Raw genomic sequence first — 17913 nt, 5'->3', positions numbered from 1 at the left:
GATGACAGATGGACATGTCAAACACTATAAGCCCAGGCCATATTCTTAGCGAGGCTTTTTTTTTAAACAAAACAATTTACATACAAAAGCTAAAAAAGATCTTTGTTCAATAAATAAACAATGGATTGACTCAGTACTTTTCCTATTTCTAATTTCATTTTGTTCATCCACATTTTGTCTGCCAAGTTTCATATGCAGCACATGTATCACTGAGTACATGTCATTCAGGAAAAGATGACTTTATTGTGAATTTTTAAAATAATTTATCCAGCCTGTTGTAATTCATGTGATTATGTGTACTGTTATTGCTCTAATTCATGACCAGATTCCTCTTACTGTTTCTTTAAGTGTCTGAGAGGTTGATTGTAAGTACATTCATCCGAGTATCTCAAGTGAAATCACAAGACACAGATCTGACACATTTAATGATTCAAGTCCTCATGTGATTAAGATTATAATTCTCTCCAAATATAAAAACAATCCAGATGAAGCACTGTTTCTAAGAACCACCTTTAGAAAACAAATCTGTTTTCACCTTGAATTTGAATTTGTAAAAGTTCAGATCAATTATTTTCCTTTCTACATCATTAATTGCAAGAAGTTGAGCAAAAAATGCAGATCTCTAAACTTTTTTTTTCTGTTGGTAAATCCACACATATATCATCAAAAGAACAGAAGTCCTTTCTTTGGGTTGCTTGTTTTGAAAGTATAGCTTGGTATTAGATCAAATTCTTTGAAATTTCTAGTTTTAAAGTCTCAACTATTGTCTGTAGATTTTAAACCAATTCCTTCACATTTAATGATAGTAGAATTCTTTGTCAATTCTTGCACTTCAAATTTTGCCTGTAATAAAAGAAATATATATTTATCATATATTCCCTTGATTTTGTTCCAATGTAAATTAAAAATATATATATTTTTCATTTCTAATAATAGTGTATAAATTTTCAGACTTTTGCACTGTAAGTGCAAATTTTGATTTTCACTGATAAATCATTTAAACATTCCCCTTCCCCCAAAACCCTACAATATTGCAACAAAATAATAGACTCTTGCCTTTGTCATCAATGACGCCACATGTATGGCGGTTTCAGTGTGCAGGGATAAAGGGCCACACAGGATTTCTGACTTCCCTTCAGCTACTGCCATCAGGACTATCAGCTAATGTAAAAAAAATCTTAAAATAGATCTCTGCTTAAATTATAATTTAGGAAATAAAGTTAAATGATTTTAACAAAAGCAAAAATTAGGGATGGCAACAATTAACTGACTAATTAATTGGTAGGAAAGATTGTAATCAGTTACAATATTCTCATAACCAGTCAGTTGATATATAGTGCTTGTAGTATACAATTTTTCAAAAATATTTCCATCTTTTTAAATTAAAACTCTTTTGTAGTATGTTTACAACTGAAATGCGGCAAATGTTCAAAAATGCTGTCAATTTAAAACATGCCCTGGCAATTTCATTTTTGTAACCCTGCATACTAAATCAAAGTTAACGTACCCATACAAAAAATTCTATCTGCTTTTGTTCCAATTGATGCATTAAATCAACAACTAATTTTCTACTCATCAATGTTTAACTGGGTAATTGTTCTTGTTTATTAAATCACTGCAAAACTTTGCTATATTTTCAGTGAAATGTCATCAATATCGACAGATTGGCAATGTTTATAGAGTCTGGGACAGCAGATGGTACAAAAACACACAAGACCAAGCAATCATAATTCAAAATAAAACAACAATAAAAAACAGAATATGAAGAATTTGTTTCATACAGTACACTAAGTCTAGTTCACTGTGCGTTATTGAATAGTAAACTAGTTTATGTCCGTGATCAGGAACCCCCTTTCAGTGGTGACATAATAATAGCGCAAAATTTCCTCTTTTTAAAAAAATTTTATCAGTAAAGTATCTTTCAATTCTAGGAACATCTATGCCATCACAGTAATTTCTTGAGAATAAGATACGAAGTTGCCAGTTTTTAAAATAAAATTAAATTTTTATCTACTTGGTTAACTGGTTACTCGGTCTGAAAAATTTACAACCAGTTACAAAAAATCATCCAATTACCATCCCTAGTAAAAACAAGTTTTTTTTTTCTTATGTTCAATATTATTTCAGTTTAAATTGCGAAGATGCTAAGGTATTATAAAAATAATATGATTTAAGACAAATATGAATTTCAGTCTGACCTGATCTTGTAGAAACTCATCCACACAGCCGCCATTAAACAAGTTGTTAATCAGCATGTCCCCCGCCTCCTGTCCGACCCTCTCAGCAGGCTTACCTATTGAGGATACAAAACACAGAATCATACACAATTCTTTTTATTCATAAAAAAATAATTTGAAATTCATTTAACCTTTTAGTCTTATTTCTACCTTTCTTCCCCAGAGCTGATCCTGCCAGCAAACAGCCAGTGCTTGTTTCTGCCACAACTCTACAATCGGTCAGTTATGGGTTAGTAATGGGTCAGTAATTACTAAACAGAATTGATATCATACAAAATGAAATGTTTTATGAACAAGAGGTTATGGTATTCAAATAAACTTTGTGATGAATGACACTGCCCACTCATTTTTCTACACTTACATAATCCCACACCCGACCCCGATTCCCTCAGTTTCTTTATGCACTTCTATCTGGATGGGGACCCCTCGATAGTGTTCTTTGATGACACCTGTAGCACACTCGGCCATAATGTGAGCTACCTACAAAAGCACAATAAATATTAAAGATATTGCATCTTAACAAGTGATAAGAGCATATCATGTATGGCAGAAATGAAGGGAGGTAAATCTTCATATAGAATATTAATATGAACGGGGTAGAGTTGTCTACCAATGCTTGGCTATCTTGAACCTAAGGAGTTTCATGTTATTTTAAATAAGAAAACCCAGATCCAATTTAAAAAACAAAATGTTGTGTACACTGCTGTATAAAAATCAAACACTTGAAAATTCTTACTAAACATTTTACATTTAATATAGTGTATGTTCCTTGGTAACCTATGGTATTTTAATTTTTTTTTTTCTCATGATAAAAGTCTTCAATTTTGGCATTATCAGCCAGGAGGAATCAAAAACCTAGACTATAAAAGTCACTAAGTCCAGATAAAACACACTCCTAAAGGTCCATGTACATGTAATAGTTCTAGAATTTGGGTCTGTGAACGAGGAACCTTTTCAGTTCAAAATTTAGACACATTTATGTTTTAATGAAATATGCAATTAAAAAGGCAGATTTCTGATGTGAAAACTTAACATGAACAGTGAATGTTGAGGTTTATATTTACTGAATAATTTATTATCCATACCTTTTTAGGCAGCACCCCTGCCACAAATGATAGGCCAAATATTCTGGTGACCGAGCCCTGTTCTGTCATTGTGATTCCTCGTAGACCAGGACTGGGGGACACCTTAACATGAACTTCTCCTCCTCCTTTTGGGAAGAAACCCCTACAATTCAAAGAAACATTATCTTTCCTAAAATATCTGTATAAAAGCTTTAAATGTTAGAAATGATGGGATATAAATATATGTGTGCCTTTTAATATCATCTCAATTTCATGTGATTTTTAAAGTATAACACATCATTTTGTAGCTGCAGCTAATCATTTTGATATTTATCAGGTAATTTCTGATAGACAGCTGACGACATGGATGTAAACCTAATTTTATGTTTCTTAGATTTATTTTGAGAAAAACTAATGTCCAGCATTAAAAATTTGACCTACAAATTTTGAAGAAAGATTTGTAGCTCTAGTGATACCAAAAGTTAAAAAAAATTGTGCAACTTTATTATTTTGACTAACCTTCTCTTAATTTCACCTTCAAAATGGAGTCCAAAATGTGCAGCAATAGGACGAAATACCTGCAATACAAGCAGAATAAAATGCAGCAAATAAACAGAGTGGTTGTTTCATCTAGGTTCCCTCTCCTTTTTATTTCCATACCTGTAAATATTGAGCCTTAGGAATCCTGAAATTACAGAATGGTGGACAATGATAAAAATATATGCTCCCTGAACCCCACCACTACTACATACATATTTGTATTGAAGAAAAAAAATTCTGTTAAGTAGAAGTTTAGCTTGTTCAAACCAAGGTCCCACACTTAAAGGGATAAAGGCATTTATCAGGTCCACAAAGTTTAAAGTTACGACCAAGGTTAATGTTTTTGTGACAGACAGACAGCTAGAAGATGAATGCGATTTAATGTTCCCTGGCTTTTTTGAAAGCAGGGGACAAAAAGCCACCTTAACATGCAAGTAATGCCTTATGGTGTAAAATACATGGTTACATAAACAATTTACTCAGTGTAGGATGTTTACCATTAGAATATAGTCAATCTGTGGAGCCATTTCAGCATTGGTTCCACCAATCAAGGACATATGTACTTCTCCATCACTGAAGAAACAGCAGGGCACAGCTGCCTGCATCAATAAACATATACTCCTACAAACAGAAAAATATTTCACTTCATTCATAATACGCTGAATTCTTAAATAAAAACATCATCATGTAAAAAATATATTTATCTAACTTATATTTAATCATTATAAATAATGATATGCTTCCATTACCCAGTGAATCAATGTAAATTTACATACACTTATAAATTGTTTTCTCTTTGTTAAGAACTACGCATGCTAACTCTCGATTCCTTCCTACATTTTACACCCATTTAATTCAATACTAATGGCAATTTGTCCATAAAATCTTTATTGAATGCAAAGAAGAGTTCAATGGTAATTGATTATTAATTTTAGTACCAGTGTTAAATAGTTAATTACTCTTAATTCCAGCTCTTTTTATAAGGGGGGTAGACGATTTTTCCCATTGAAATCAGGCTTGAAAGATCAGCATATTTTAAAATATTCTTGGATATGGATAAATGTTCTTCGAATCTTTCCCTATGTTTCACGCATATAAAATTAAACATATGTAATTAATAAAATACAACGTTTAATTGTAAACCCCTTCGAAATTGGTGAAAAAATGAGCATTTTTATCGTTTTTTGACTGTAAACCTATGTCCCCCCCCCACCCCCCCACCCCGTGAAACACAAAAAGCTTTGGTATAAATTTGTGAAATAACAATCCATATTACCTGTAAAAATGAATTTTTGTTCTACTGGGGGGAAAGATGTTTTAAAAATATTTTCCGGTTTCCATTGATTTCTATAGTGAAAAACACCAAAATTATAGAGTTATCCTTCATTGTTTCTCCCAAATAAGTAATGTTTTATAAAAATTCATATAAATATCTATAAAGATAAGAAAAATTATTCAAATATGTTAACTTTTGAAAATTGACTTGGAGGTAGGCGGGAGAGCAATACTATTATTCACAGTTCTTTAGTATTTGCTTGCTTATTTTCATTGAAAGTTCAAAAATGTATCATACATAGAATATGAGATTAAAACTTTTGGGTTATCTAGTGTTTGTTTGCCCACTTCCAACTGGGTTGGTAGGTAGGTAGGTAAATTTTTTTCATAAATTTTTAACATCAATGCTGAAGTTTCAAAATTCATTGAAATTGAAGGTATTAATAAAATTGAAATAGTTAATGGGATGAGAAAATTCCAGAATAAAAAAAATTGTTTCCTCAAGGTTTAAAAAAGTTTTGAGTTGAGCCATTTATTGTCAGTTGGACAGTAAAGTGCGAATAGACAATTTTTTAAAGATGGCCATGCCTACCCAGCAGTTTTGGTGTCAGCTTTATATGCCCCAGCCTTGACCTTCCCAGGTATAAAGGTCACTTCTGTTGACCCCACAGCACCATTTTCCAGCTTTCCTCCACATATTTCTGAGACTAGTTGTAGTCCAGTGAGGTGTTGAGCTCTAGAAAAATAAAATCTTTCTCTTTATTGTCATCAATATTATATAACGGTACATGCATGTCGTACATGGAAGTTTTTGAAAATTATATATTACTGTCAAATATACATGTACATGTCTTGTCATAAAACATATCCAATCTTAACTGTAACTATCAATCAACATTTCTAAGACATTGTACATAAATGACACTCTTCATTTAAGACATCATCACATAATTTATTTTGTTTTCCAAGAGCCAAGAAACCCAGAAAATAATTTCTTCTGAAATCTTAAAATCTTGCAAAATTCACACAAAATCTTCCTGGCTCACTGTCACATGGGGGCCAGATGCACTGGGTCCCTGCTGATTGACAGTAATGCAGAAAGGGGGATATGTAAGATGCACACAATGAAAATGCAGTGCCAATTGAGACATGAAATATTAGCTACAAATGGCTGGATCTAGAGTGACTTTATAGGGCAATGGATGTGACTGAAATGATACAATAATAATAGCGAGCACAGCTTGTCACTGCAAGCTCTTAAAGCAATGCCTGGGCGAAGAGAAAATTAGGACTGTGCACATTGATCAAAATGAATTTCTTTCCACAGTAACCTGTGGTCCTATAATGCTTTGCGAATTGCATTTCGCCGCAAACAACGTTCTTGCGGTAACAAGACGTTCCAAGAAAAAATTTACTCAACTTGATTTGATGGATATATAGCAGATAAATAGTAGATTAAACTTTCTTTATTAAAATTAGCACTGTTCAAACTTCGTTTTGGTAATGCAACTTACAAGCGACGTCATGTGACGTCAGAGTCTAGACGTACTAAATGTCATGTGCGGTTTGAAGAGCCCGATCTAAATAAAACTGAATATAGGTATCTGCGCTCGCCCTAACGGTCGCACTGTCAACATATTACAGACAAATTCCAGACATTTAGTAGAAATTTGTAGACAAGAGGGTAAAGTAGTATCTACATTTAAACATGGACCTCACATAAAATAAACTAAAGCAGTCTGCTAAGCAGGTGCTCTGTCAATGTATCTCCCAAAATTCCTTTAGTACCTGAGTCCAGGTTTATCTCTTCCTGCCCTTATTTTCTGAACACGAATGGGCTGATTGAGTAAACAGCTCAATGTTGCAGCATTCCTTAAAATTTGTCCACCCTAAAAAAAATTGAGTGTCATTTGTGAATTCTTAAATGTAATAGCTACACACATAAATGCACTTTATAATGATTCGTTAATATAAAAAAAAAATCATTCCATTTTACATAAAATGTTAATTTTTTGCTATTGTAGTACCAGGAATATTGAACAGTTTTATTAGCAATTATAATTAGTTTTTCTCGTAGTTTTATTAGCATAATTAGGTATATTTTACCGGAAGCTTACCAATTTCAATGTTTATTTTAATACATATACTCATTGCTAGACCTAACAAACAAATAAGATTTTCTACATGTTGGACAATGCCACAACGATAAGAAATCAGTTCTCAATGTATTAAAATGGAGCGAGATTCTTACCCCCTCTAGTACACTGCCATCAATATCTAAAAATTCATGCCGAACACTCGATGCCATCCTGGGGAATTGTGATTTACATGTGTATGTATATTGCACAACACTGACAAATCGAAAGTGAAAATAACGCATCAGGTCCCATTGCAAATCGTCGGGATCGAGATACACGATTCTATTTTCGTTTTCATTATTTACACAACTTTGCTGCGTTTGCAACATCAAATCATATTGATATTCCAATGAAAAAAGCAATATTGCAGTCTTAGTTTATTTAGATGTCAAGGAAACGAAAGGAATATGGAAAATGATGAACCTGTGTGTCTGGCAACTGATGTTCTTCAAGCACATGAGAGGTTACATCTGAATCTGAAACGGAGTCACAGACACACAGATGGTGGGTTTACTTTCTTTCTTTTTCTTCTTCTTTTTTTGTATCTCACTGGATCAAAGATTTGATCAAAATTTGTTCATTGTCGGTCTGCATGTCGCTTGTCTTCTAACTTTTTAACGTGAACATGTGAACCAATTTTAACCAAGCTACAAGAGGATTCAAGTTTGTCCAAAAGATGACCGTTCCTTTCATACAGTCATAGTCTTTAAATGAGGAAGTTTTTAAAAATCTTCTCAGATAATGTATGTGCATAAAAGTTAGGCCCTATATATTTACACTTGCTGTATTTTTCTAATAAGCCAACTGTGAACAGGGATGGGGTAATCGTAATCGAGTAATCATAATCGATTGTAATGATTACTTTTTTTCAAGTAAGCGACAGTAATCTGTAATTGAAGAGATTTTCGATTACTTGTAATCGTAATTTAATCAATTACAGCTAAAATTTTCAATGTAATTATAACTTTTTCGATTACTTTGGATTATTTTATACATAAATTGATGTTATTTTGGGGAATTATTTCCAGTCAGTCACACATAGATATCAATATAATTTGGTAAATAAACTACATTGTACTCGAACAAAAAAGAAGATGGAAATACTTATTCATATCTGAAAATGTTTAAACTTCAAACTTGTGTTTTAGTAACTTTAAAATTTGCAAAATCATTCTCATGTTTTCATTGAAAATTGTAAGGTTGCTTTTATATTAGTGAGAGGTTATAAGTGTCTATAAGAGAGGGAGTGTATCACTGTGTATGCTTATCTTAATTGGCTAATTAATTGACTGAGACATCCTTGATTTGCAGATAATGAGGTATAAACCGTGAACTACCTAGTGTTTAACTTTTATTCCAATGAAGACAAACAATATTATTAAAACAATTAATAGCTCTCAAAACACTTATTTCAATACAGAATGAAATTATGCTATTTGTTTCATTACTTAAAGACACATTTAATTTACATGTTTATTACTAAGAGTTCTAATTTACTTTTTTTTTTTGAAAAAGACACACACAGGAATGTTTAATGTGTACTGTCAACATACGGGCAGCCCAAATACTTCTAATGAAGTTATTCACAATAAAATATTAAATAATTTTTGCAACAAGTCAATAAATATGGAGGTTCAGATCCAAGGTTGAAAGGAATAATTAATTCGTAGGCATATTTTATTGTAGGAATCATATGTCTCCACTTTTCATGGTAGAGAATCCCTTATCTGGGCATTTAGTGAGAATGTTAGCCTGCCCAGAATAAAACCTAAAAAGGAGCACATTCAAACTTCAGTGAATAACATAAAATTTACCATTTAAATATTGCTTTGATATTTGAAGGGATAAAAACTTGGAAGTAATCGATTATTAATCGATTACATCTTCCAAAGTAATCAATTACAATCGATTACAGGTTAAAAATGAGTGTAATCGATTAATAATTGATTACACAAAATTCCTCTAAGTAATCGATTATTAATCAATTACATTTTAATTTCAGTAATCGTGCCCATCCCTGACTGTGAAATTGATTTGAATACCATTTTCGTGTATACTCACGCATAGAAATATGCAAGGAGAAACTTGCGCTAAAGTGACATCACAATGAGCTACAAAGATGTTAATAAAAATGTAACGATGTAGGGGATAATTCAAACATTGAGTATATTTGTGGTGCTTTTGAACATGTAAAATGTAAATATGCCTAGGTGACAAGTCTGTGTGATTTACGGTACACACCAATAACTCACACAAAACTTAAAAACATTCCTTAAATGAAAGTGTTCTTTTATATTGTGTGCATAAAGTGTAGATTACATTTTGTTTATATCACAGCCCCCAGGGTTAGAATAGGGCTACAACAGGGGTTCAAGGTTTTACAGAAACAAGAATATTAAGGGATCAATCTTTTAAGGTCTTCTTCTCAAGAACAGCAGTGCTACAGTTGTCAAATTAATATGTCAATATTTCAATATCACTAGAATATCAATCTGATATGGTAGTATATTTAATATCCTGTCAGTAAATTTTTTGAAAACGTGATCATGAGTTAAGTATCTTTCAGATGCTCATTTGTCAAAATGGGAAATCGGATTCAAGTGAACTTAGTAAGTTATGTTTTATCTGTTATAAAGATATGGGTATACACACTTGGCAAAAGGCCCAGATGATACAATTATCACAATTGATGATACAATTATTGCTCCTTTCCTCTCCTTCTTGCAGTTTTAAATGTTTCTGTGTTAGTTTTCAACAGTCTCCTGAGCAGTAGCTTTTATTTTATATGATTATTTGTAATCTGACTGAAAATTTAAAAAATTCAAGTGAAAAATTAGCACTGTTAAATCGATTTCATAATGAAATTGAAAGTGGAGTACAGTATTTTTTTTTATTGTAGATAATTTTTCATGGCAATTCAGTAGGCTTCATGCTCATGTAATGTAATTCATGCTCATGTAATGATGTATTGCCAAAATAATTGTGTTGGATTAGTTTTGGAAACAGACTTTTACAACTTGCATTGTAGGATAAATATCTTATTTTAAAAGTAGCAACTCCGTAGTTTTGTGAAGTACATGTATATAGTTATATTATCTCATACATTGTAACTCTGTTAAGAAAGATAGACAGGTACACAGAAAGATGAAAACAGTCCACATCTGTTCTGGTTCACCTGGATCTCAATGGTAAATTTTTTTGTACAGTACTATATTCAGCTAAATTTATCATAATTATGTAAATTCATATGTTTTCAGTGTTCCAGAAGTCAGTAGACACCCTGGATAATCTGCGGGACATTAAAGGTGTCTTGGATGGATCAGCTAGGAATTTTGACTGCCCTGGTGTCTGTGAGGACCATCTCCTGGAACTCAGACAGCAGGTGCTGATGCATGTCCCCTCCTCTGTCTCCCCAGAGAACAGACAAAAATTCCAAGACCTCATTGGCAAAACATTTCAAGGTGAGAAATCATGCATTTAGTTTAACGATGGGAAATGACAAGACATATTTATCAGCAAAACTTCATAATCTTGTGTTAATATCAAAACATTTGGATGAATTGCATTGTAACACTTAAGTTGCTTCCTGATAAAGTTTGAATAAAACCAGAGAAAAATTAGGCTGAACATTATTAAGTAAAAAAGTTTCATAGTAGTGTACATCCTACCAAGATGTGACTTTGATCAATAACTCTCCATAAAGCTTAGAATATACATTTTGTTATATGTGGTAACAATGGAAGGGCTATTAAAATACTCTGTTTAACATACTTGTTAAATATTCCATGTACAGGATTAGAGGTTTTATCGGCAGTCCTTGTGACGTGTCCCTGGTACCAAGCGAGCCAGGACGAGCGAGGGGAGCAGGCACGCCATAATGTCCTCTTCATAGTTTACCTGTCACTTGACCACCAATTCCTAGCTCCAGTTAATCAGCATGTTTTAAATGAAAAATTTGTCCTAGATAAGGTACAAAAGTCTTATAAATTTGATATATTTTTATACATTTACCCTCATCGTCAGTGGGCAAAATCAAAATGGGGCAAATTCAACAGTGTGATAGGATGATATTAACATGGAATGAAAATAACCTTAAGGAACACTGTTAAACATTAAAATTGGAAATTTAACAAGCCTTAGATCCCAAGGAATGTGGTATTTCAGGGCTGGCTGTATGCTATAGAGCTGTACCACTTTGTGTACGCCATTGTGAAAGGTAGAACCAGATGTGTGGAGGTCCTGTATTGTCCAGACTCTGCCCAGTTAATACAAAAGGACCAATGGAAACAACTGAGAGATCAGCTGAATTTTTCCCAAGTTACAAGTAATGCAAATATTACACTAAATTATTTGTAAATGTGTGTTTTATACATTTAGAAAACAAAAATATGATTTTTTTAGATTTACATAGGACAGGTGACCGCTGGATAAAGGTAACCGCTATGAGAAGTTTGACTGTATATTATTTGTAACATCTGCAGTGATCGATTTAGGTTTTTGGCAAAAATTCTTTTTTTAGAACTCCAGGGGTTGAACGGAAGATTGTATTTATAGAACTCCAGGGGTTATAAGGAAGATTCTATTTTTAGAACTCAGGGGTTATGTGGAAGCCTGTAAAGGTCAATCAGTCAGTGGTATTGGAAAGAAAGGAAAAGATGGCAAGTTCCGTCTAGTAGAGTCTACCACATTTCACCAGTTCTGCAACAGCTTTCGGTAATGACAAATCACTCTAATTGTTGAAATGATTGATATATTTAGCAATACATTTAGTCAGTAGTCAGAGTTGTCTCAATTTTTATCATCTGAAATTTCGCACTTAAGAGCTTGTCATGCATGTTAGTTAAATCACTGCTTTTGTGACTTACCTACCTTTTTCAGATTGATGAATCACTTGTACAACATCTTTGCTGATTTACCACCCTGTACAGATCCTTCCCAGCTGCTGAGTCTACCAGACATAGCTGTGAGAGGGAAGAAATTGCTGTACAGCCTTTATAAAGTATGGATGAATACTGGGAATATCAATCTATTGGATACTTTCTAACACTTTCATAATATTTAAACTTCTAATATCTTTCTAGGATCATAAAACACTAAATTAAATTTATTGTAGGATCCAGATGTGTCAAAGAGAGATATATTTGACCTACTTGTCCAATGGCGTGACTCAGTAATCTCAGGTCTCAAAAACCTCCAATACACCAATCAACAAGAAATGGAGGAAATCATAGGAAAATGGCAGATAGAAACTAGACTGAAAGGGAGGAAGATCTCTGTCCCTAAAGGTAAGCTGTAGAGCATGGCCATAGATCTGTGGGGAAGGGAGATATTAAAGAGCATGTAAAAGAGTTCAGTTATGTATGACTAGATGTGCCAGAGTTGCTGAGATTTTTTTTTACTGTATTAAGTTATTTTCCTGATATGTTTTATGTAATTCATGATACGTTTTATGTAATTCATGATACGTTTTATGTAATTTATGAAGTGTTGCCAGATGAACATTCTTCATTGACAACACAGATGCAAGAGATTGGTGGACAGGTTGCTAAGTTACAACCAGAGCAAATTATTCTGATTGCTCAGGCAGGCAGTCACATGTACGGCTTAGCCACGCCCACTAGTGATGTGGATTTCCTGGTAATCTATTCAGAACCATGTGAGGTAAAGTTTAGATTTATTATTTGTTAACATCATGTACCTTTTTTCATGTAATGAACATATTTTTAAAATGCATAATAATTGAAACATCACTAAATTGCACAATGACTAGGCCATCTTTAAAAAAAATTGTTATGTTAATTTGCCCTCTCCCGACCAACTGACTAAAAATGGCCCGACAATCTCAAAACTTTTTTAAACCTCCAGGAAATGATTATTTTTTTAAAATTCATTTTGGAATTTTTTCATTTATTCAACTACATGTACTATTTTAATTCTATCAATACTTTTAATTTCAATAGATTTAGAAAATGCAGCACTGATGTTAAAAATTTCTTGGGAAAAAAAATTTTGCTGCCTACTTACCAATCTTTTTTTTTTCATCTGAAGTCAGAAGAGGGCAAACAAACATTTTTTAAAGATGGCCCCATGACTAGTGATTTAATTGTAGATTTCACATTACTGAAATTTTGGATTTCACAATACTGATTTTTTTTACTGTATAAAGTAATTTACATGATACTTTGCGCATGTACATTAATTTATGTAGTTATAAAGTATTGCCAGATAAACATTCTTCATTGAATGAATTGAATTTTTCATTTCTTACTTTTTTTAGTTATGTGTGATAAAATCAAAATGTCTTGAATATTAAATATATAGAATAAACAGTGTAATCTCTCCCAATTGGAATTAATCTACTTTTGTTAATGTCCAGAATGTGTTAGGAAGGTGTAAAGAAATCAAGGATAATTTTGAAAGCAGAGGTCCGTCCAAACTTCTGGAGTATGGTGCTTATGAAGCTCGCCTTTTTTGTGAGATGTTGCTAAAAGGAAGTGTTGTTATTCTGGAAGTAAGTTTTAGAATGCTACTTCTAAGTTGAAGTCTGTCAACATGTTATTAGGTAAAGTGTGAAGTTTGATAAACTTTTCTCATAAAATGAGAAACTTCATGTGACAAAGACATTTCAAATTTCAAATAAGAAGTTTTGCTTTTTCTATGAATTGCTTGTACATTGCTCTCTAAACAAAAAGATAAAATATTATGTCAATCAAGATGAGACATTTTTTTTTAAATTAAAAGAGGATAATCTGATACATATATTTTGATTTTACTTTACAGCTGGTATTTGGAGAAAATCACAATTACATGAGCTCATTATGGAAGGTATCAATGTACAACTTGTACATGTATATGATAAAATTCCCTTAAATACAGAGTATTGATAATTACAAAGATGTACTTTAATAAATTAAGTAGTACATGAATATGATTATTCTCTTTCAGGAATTAGTCAATAAGAGAAAGAGCTTTTTGTCAGAAAAAGGAATTCAGCAATATTTAGGACTGATACAGAACAACTTAAAAATGTTAGAGAGGGACAAAAATGGAGGGGCTTCCAAGGACAGGAAACTTTTGTATCAGGTGTGTGGACTAGATAAAATTAGGTCTTTGGAGAAAAATTAATTTGTCCATTCAGTCATTTTAGTTGCTTTCATCCAGCTACAAAATATTTTCTTTCTTTAGTAAAATGTTAATGCTTATTGAAACAATATTTGTAAATATGGTATTTATGAAAATATTTCATAGTTGAAAAACAAGAATGATTCAATATTAATTAAGGAATAAATGTTTTGTTTTTGGTGTTTATGGAGTTACAAGTTGATTGGATCATGTGATAATTTATATGAATGTTGAACTGTACAAGAATTACCACTCTATTCAACATCCCCATACCCCCCCCCCCCCCCCCCATTTGGACAGTTTCCTATATATGATATGTTATTTGAATAATTGAAATACAATTGAACTTCGATATCTCAAACACTGATATCTGGAATACCATGGATATGTCAAAGTTGAAAGTCCCAACCACTTATTCTTGAAGTATTTTACTCCTGATATCTTGAATCCTTGGATATCTCGAAGTTTTTTCTTGGTCCCTCGAGTTTGAGATAACGAGGTTTACTGTGTAATATTTAATTGATACTCGTGTGTTTCTTATAGTTATATATTTTCAGTACCAGACCGCCCTACTTCATAACATAGTAAAACAAGCAAAAGATTTTGCAACGACTTTCCTTTCTGAAAAAATGTGACTGACTTAGGAAATGCCAAATAAGTCACATGTCTTGAAGTTGGTACAACACATAACTGACTAGGAAATGCTTTTGGAATCAGTTGCTTTCCTTGCTGTCAGTACTTATGACTGATTTAGGAAATGCCCCATGAGTCATATACTTTGTAGTTGATTCAACAAGTGAATAACTAAGGAAATGACATTTGGAATAAATCACCTACTTGTAGTCAGTATAAGTGACTGACTTGAAAATTCCCATTATGTTACATACATAGTAGTTATTCTCAATACAGGTGACTAGCTTAGGAAATGCCCAATAAGTAATATGCTTAGTAGTAGTAGTTTGAACAACAAGTGACTGATTTTGGCCTCCAACCACATTGCTTGTAGTCAGTACAAGTGACTGACAGGAACTGCCCAATAAGTCACATTCCTAGTAGTCCTACAGCTGACTGACTGGCAACATACGTTTACCTCAGAATCCATCTATCACAAAATTATAGCTGTATTGATGATTATGGTTAATTATCAGTAAGAAATTACATTAAATATAAATTATTTGAAATGTTAAGTTTAATTAAGTCCTAATTACCTTACATTTTTTCTGGGTTTACTGGATTTTTAGCTGTATTTCAATTCTAGATATTCCATAAGAGTGATGCTGTAGAGAGAATGATGAATGGTGATGTACCCAAAGTTAGATGTAGTGGAGAACTCTGGGATTTCATCATGAATATCAGAACAAAACCACTAGAGGTAAACATAACAACAACTAATGGGATTTCTCAATGGTTTTGTAAATCATGTTGAATGCTTTGTACATTTGTAAGTTATGCAATTGGTTTTAATGCATCTTGGAGTATTTTAAAAGATAAACATTTATGTGAGTATTTGGATGACAAACTAAAGTTTTAATGAGAGTTAATTGCAAAAATTGTTTAAAAGTGTGTAAAAATGAATGACAATGAGCAAAATTAAAGCTGTTAACAGTTATAAAATGTTAAGGTCTCCAAGGTTGACATTAGGGGAAAAAAAAATTTAATCTTTAGTTTCTCAGGCCAAAAAATTTAATATTTAATGCAGCAGGAAGGTCTCTTTTTGTTTTATTTGAAGCAGTTGTTATCTCTCTCTCTCTTTTTTTTGTCAATCAATAAGATGATATCATCTGATTCTTACTATTTTAATTCTGATATGTACTCAACTTTAGATAATGTTATTTCAGACATTTTTGATAAAAAGTTAATTTATAAAGTACCATACATGTAAATTAATTAAAAAGTTAATTCATAAAGTACCATACATATATATACATGTAATGTGTAACGAAGAAAAACGTCTTTGAGCAAATATTAAAAGGGGCATAACTCAAATATTTTTTTTTTCAACTTGGAAAAATAGAAAAAAATTTATTTCCCTTTTCAATATTTCAATAAAATGATCAATGCGGGAGTGTTTTACCTGATGTGGCGGTGCCGAGAAACTATAGATTAATTTTTTTGGCCTTAATTCTTTGTGTGTGTTTTAGGTTTATATTAAAAATCTACACATCTTAAAGAATTTAAAAATATTTAATTTTGTGAACTCATTTCAGAATGACTTTGACAGGGATGTTCTGCTCACAAAAGCAAAACAGAAAGTTGATGAACTGTTTACAAGATTGGCAGCAAGGAAAACAAGACTTAAGGAAAATATGGACTTTAATGTAATGACAGACTGGTTATTGAATGTCAGGGGTCTGAAATGTTTGTCAAATATATAATGGCATGATCTTAGATATTTCGCATTACTTTGATTAAAACATCTTGTTGATTTAATTACAATTACAAGTTTTGCTTCAGAGTTCATTTTATACATGTAATTTAAAAATTGTGTAAATTGAATATATTGATTTTCAAGAAAATGATCATTTGAAATTTTTCATGATCATCAAACTGAGAAAAAGCATAAAGAATGACTGCACCCAACAGTGAGTTTTGTACCTTATTTTATCCTTCTGTTGCCTTAATATCTTAATCTAATTTCACTTTTGTATATTTACCAAAGAATTATGTCAATTTGGCACCAAATCGAAATATCAAAATGATTTTAAACTGTGATACAATAAAATAATTCTATATTATTCTCCTTATTTCTAGAGAATTTACATTTATCTGCCTTTGACTGAACATTAGGTATGAATCAGAGGTGGGGTAAAATTGTAAGAATGGGTCTAAAATTAGACTAGATAAATATATAATGACATGTAATAAAAAATAGGAGATCGCTCTTTCTCCCTCTTTATTCTGTATGACACAAGTATACTTTTACAAAGGTTTCTAAATAAAATTGACAGTATGAGCATGTACGTCCATGCAAGTAAAGAACATTTTAAATCAGTGCCCGACAATTTAACATGTTCTAACACAGTGTCCTAGTTAGTGCAATAATGTAGCCCTCTCCGATTTTTTTTCAGGAGAGGACATGCCTACTTCCGTGATTTGTAAATTATGCAAGGTTGCATTATGCAAACGCCTATTATGACGAAAGAGGGCGCTATACGGAGGGCAAGTTAATTCGTTGCTTAAAGGTGCTCAGACACAGATCTGAACTTAATATTTTCTCAATTTGTTTGTATAATATCACGACTTATATATTGCAATAGCATTTCACACGAAAATATAATTAAAAACTTATTTTATCTGGAAATTATTGGAACTACGAATTCCGGGACGCGTTTGATTAACACATCTTTGCACTTACACAAATTTTAACTTTATCCTTAATATCTAAGAAAAGAAGCGATTCTGTTATGTACATGTATTAGTAAAAAATATTACATCTATAATCCAGAAAATTCAGAGTAGAACTGTTCGAAAGCAAAACCAACTCAGCAGTATTGTCAGTCCGTGCTCTGTGATGTGTACAGAGTTTAACAAACTGAA

The 17913-nt window shown here is 32.2% G+C and overlaps 2 protein-coding genes across 2 annotated transcripts; one reads left to right on the top strand and one right to left on the bottom strand.

The window, feature by feature from the left end:
• Positions 1–408: 408 nt before the first annotated feature.
• LOC133199454 (RNA 3'-terminal phosphate cyclase-like) lies at positions 409–7496 on the bottom strand. The gene is made up of 11 exons (XM_061335255.1): positions 7368–7496; positions 6905–7005; positions 5709–5852; positions 4339–4462; positions 3821–3879; positions 3323–3464; positions 2599–2717; positions 2388–2446; positions 2199–2293; positions 1057–1161; positions 409–843 (listed from the first exon to the last, which is right to left on the bottom strand). Exons 1-11 carry the CDS (start codon positions 7494–7496, stop codon positions 757–759), a joined length of 1164 nt encoding a protein of 387 aa, XP_061191239.1. The 3' UTR covers positions 409–756.
• Positions 7497–7584: 88 nt separating this feature from the next.
• On the top strand, positions 7585–16818 carry LOC133199453 (uncharacterized). Its single transcript, XM_061335254.1, has 13 exons — positions 7585–7758; positions 10512–10715; positions 11048–11223; positions 11419–11578; positions 11844–11967; positions 12133–12253; positions 12368–12539; positions 12740–12915; positions 13631–13765; positions 14035–14079; positions 14200–14337; positions 15635–15748; positions 16584–16818. The coding sequence occupies exons 1-13, from the start codon at positions 7662–7664 to the stop codon at positions 16749–16751; spliced, it is 1830 nt and encodes a 609-aa protein (XP_061191238.1). The 5' UTR covers positions 7585–7661; the 3' UTR covers positions 16752–16818.
• The last annotated feature ends 1095 nt before the right edge of the window (positions 16819–17913 follow it).

Source organism: Saccostrea echinata, unplaced genomic scaffold (genome assembly GCF_033153115.1).
Source record: "Saccostrea echinata isolate AGI-Se365-2 ecotype Australia unplaced genomic scaffold, CSIRO_AGI_Sech_v1 ptg000034l, whole genome shotgun sequence".
In the NCBI taxonomy this organism is placed as follows: domain Eukaryota; kingdom Metazoa; phylum Mollusca; class Bivalvia; order Ostreida; family Ostreidae; genus Saccostrea; species Saccostrea echinata.
The sequence above is the reverse complement of the archived record's forward strand: the minus strand, read 5'-3'. Positions and strand labels throughout refer to the sequence as shown.

What these genes read in the sequence shown, in the direction of transcription:
- LOC133199454 (XM_061335255.1), bottom strand. Translation starts at nt 7,496, where the DNA reads ATGCGTTATTTTCACTTTCGATTTGTCAGTGTTGTGCAATATACATAC. An exon ending in ATGGCAGTGTACTAGAGGGG is followed by an intron (nt 7,006 to 7,367) that starts GTAAGAATCTCG and finishes AATTTTTTTTAG; the next exon opens with GGTGGACAAATTTTAAGGAA. An exon ending in ATGAGTTTCTACAAGATCAG is followed by an intron (nt 1,162 to 2,198) that starts GTCAGACTGAAA and finishes TTTTTACATTAG; the next exon opens with CTGATAGTCCTGATGGCAGT.
- LOC133199453 (XM_061335254.1), top strand. Translation starts at nt 7,662, where the DNA reads ATGGAAAATGATGAACCTGTGTGTCTGGCAACTGATGTTCTTCAAGCA. An exon ending in GAAGATCTCTGTCCCTAAAG is followed by an intron (nt 12,540 to 12,739) that starts GTAAGCTGTAGA and finishes TAATTTATGAAG; the next exon opens with TGTTGCCAGATGAACATTCT. An exon ending in GAAGTGTTGTTATTCTGGAA is followed by an intron (nt 13,766 to 14,034) that starts GTAAGTTTTAGA and finishes TTTACTTTACAG; the next exon opens with CTGGTATTTGGAGAAAATCA.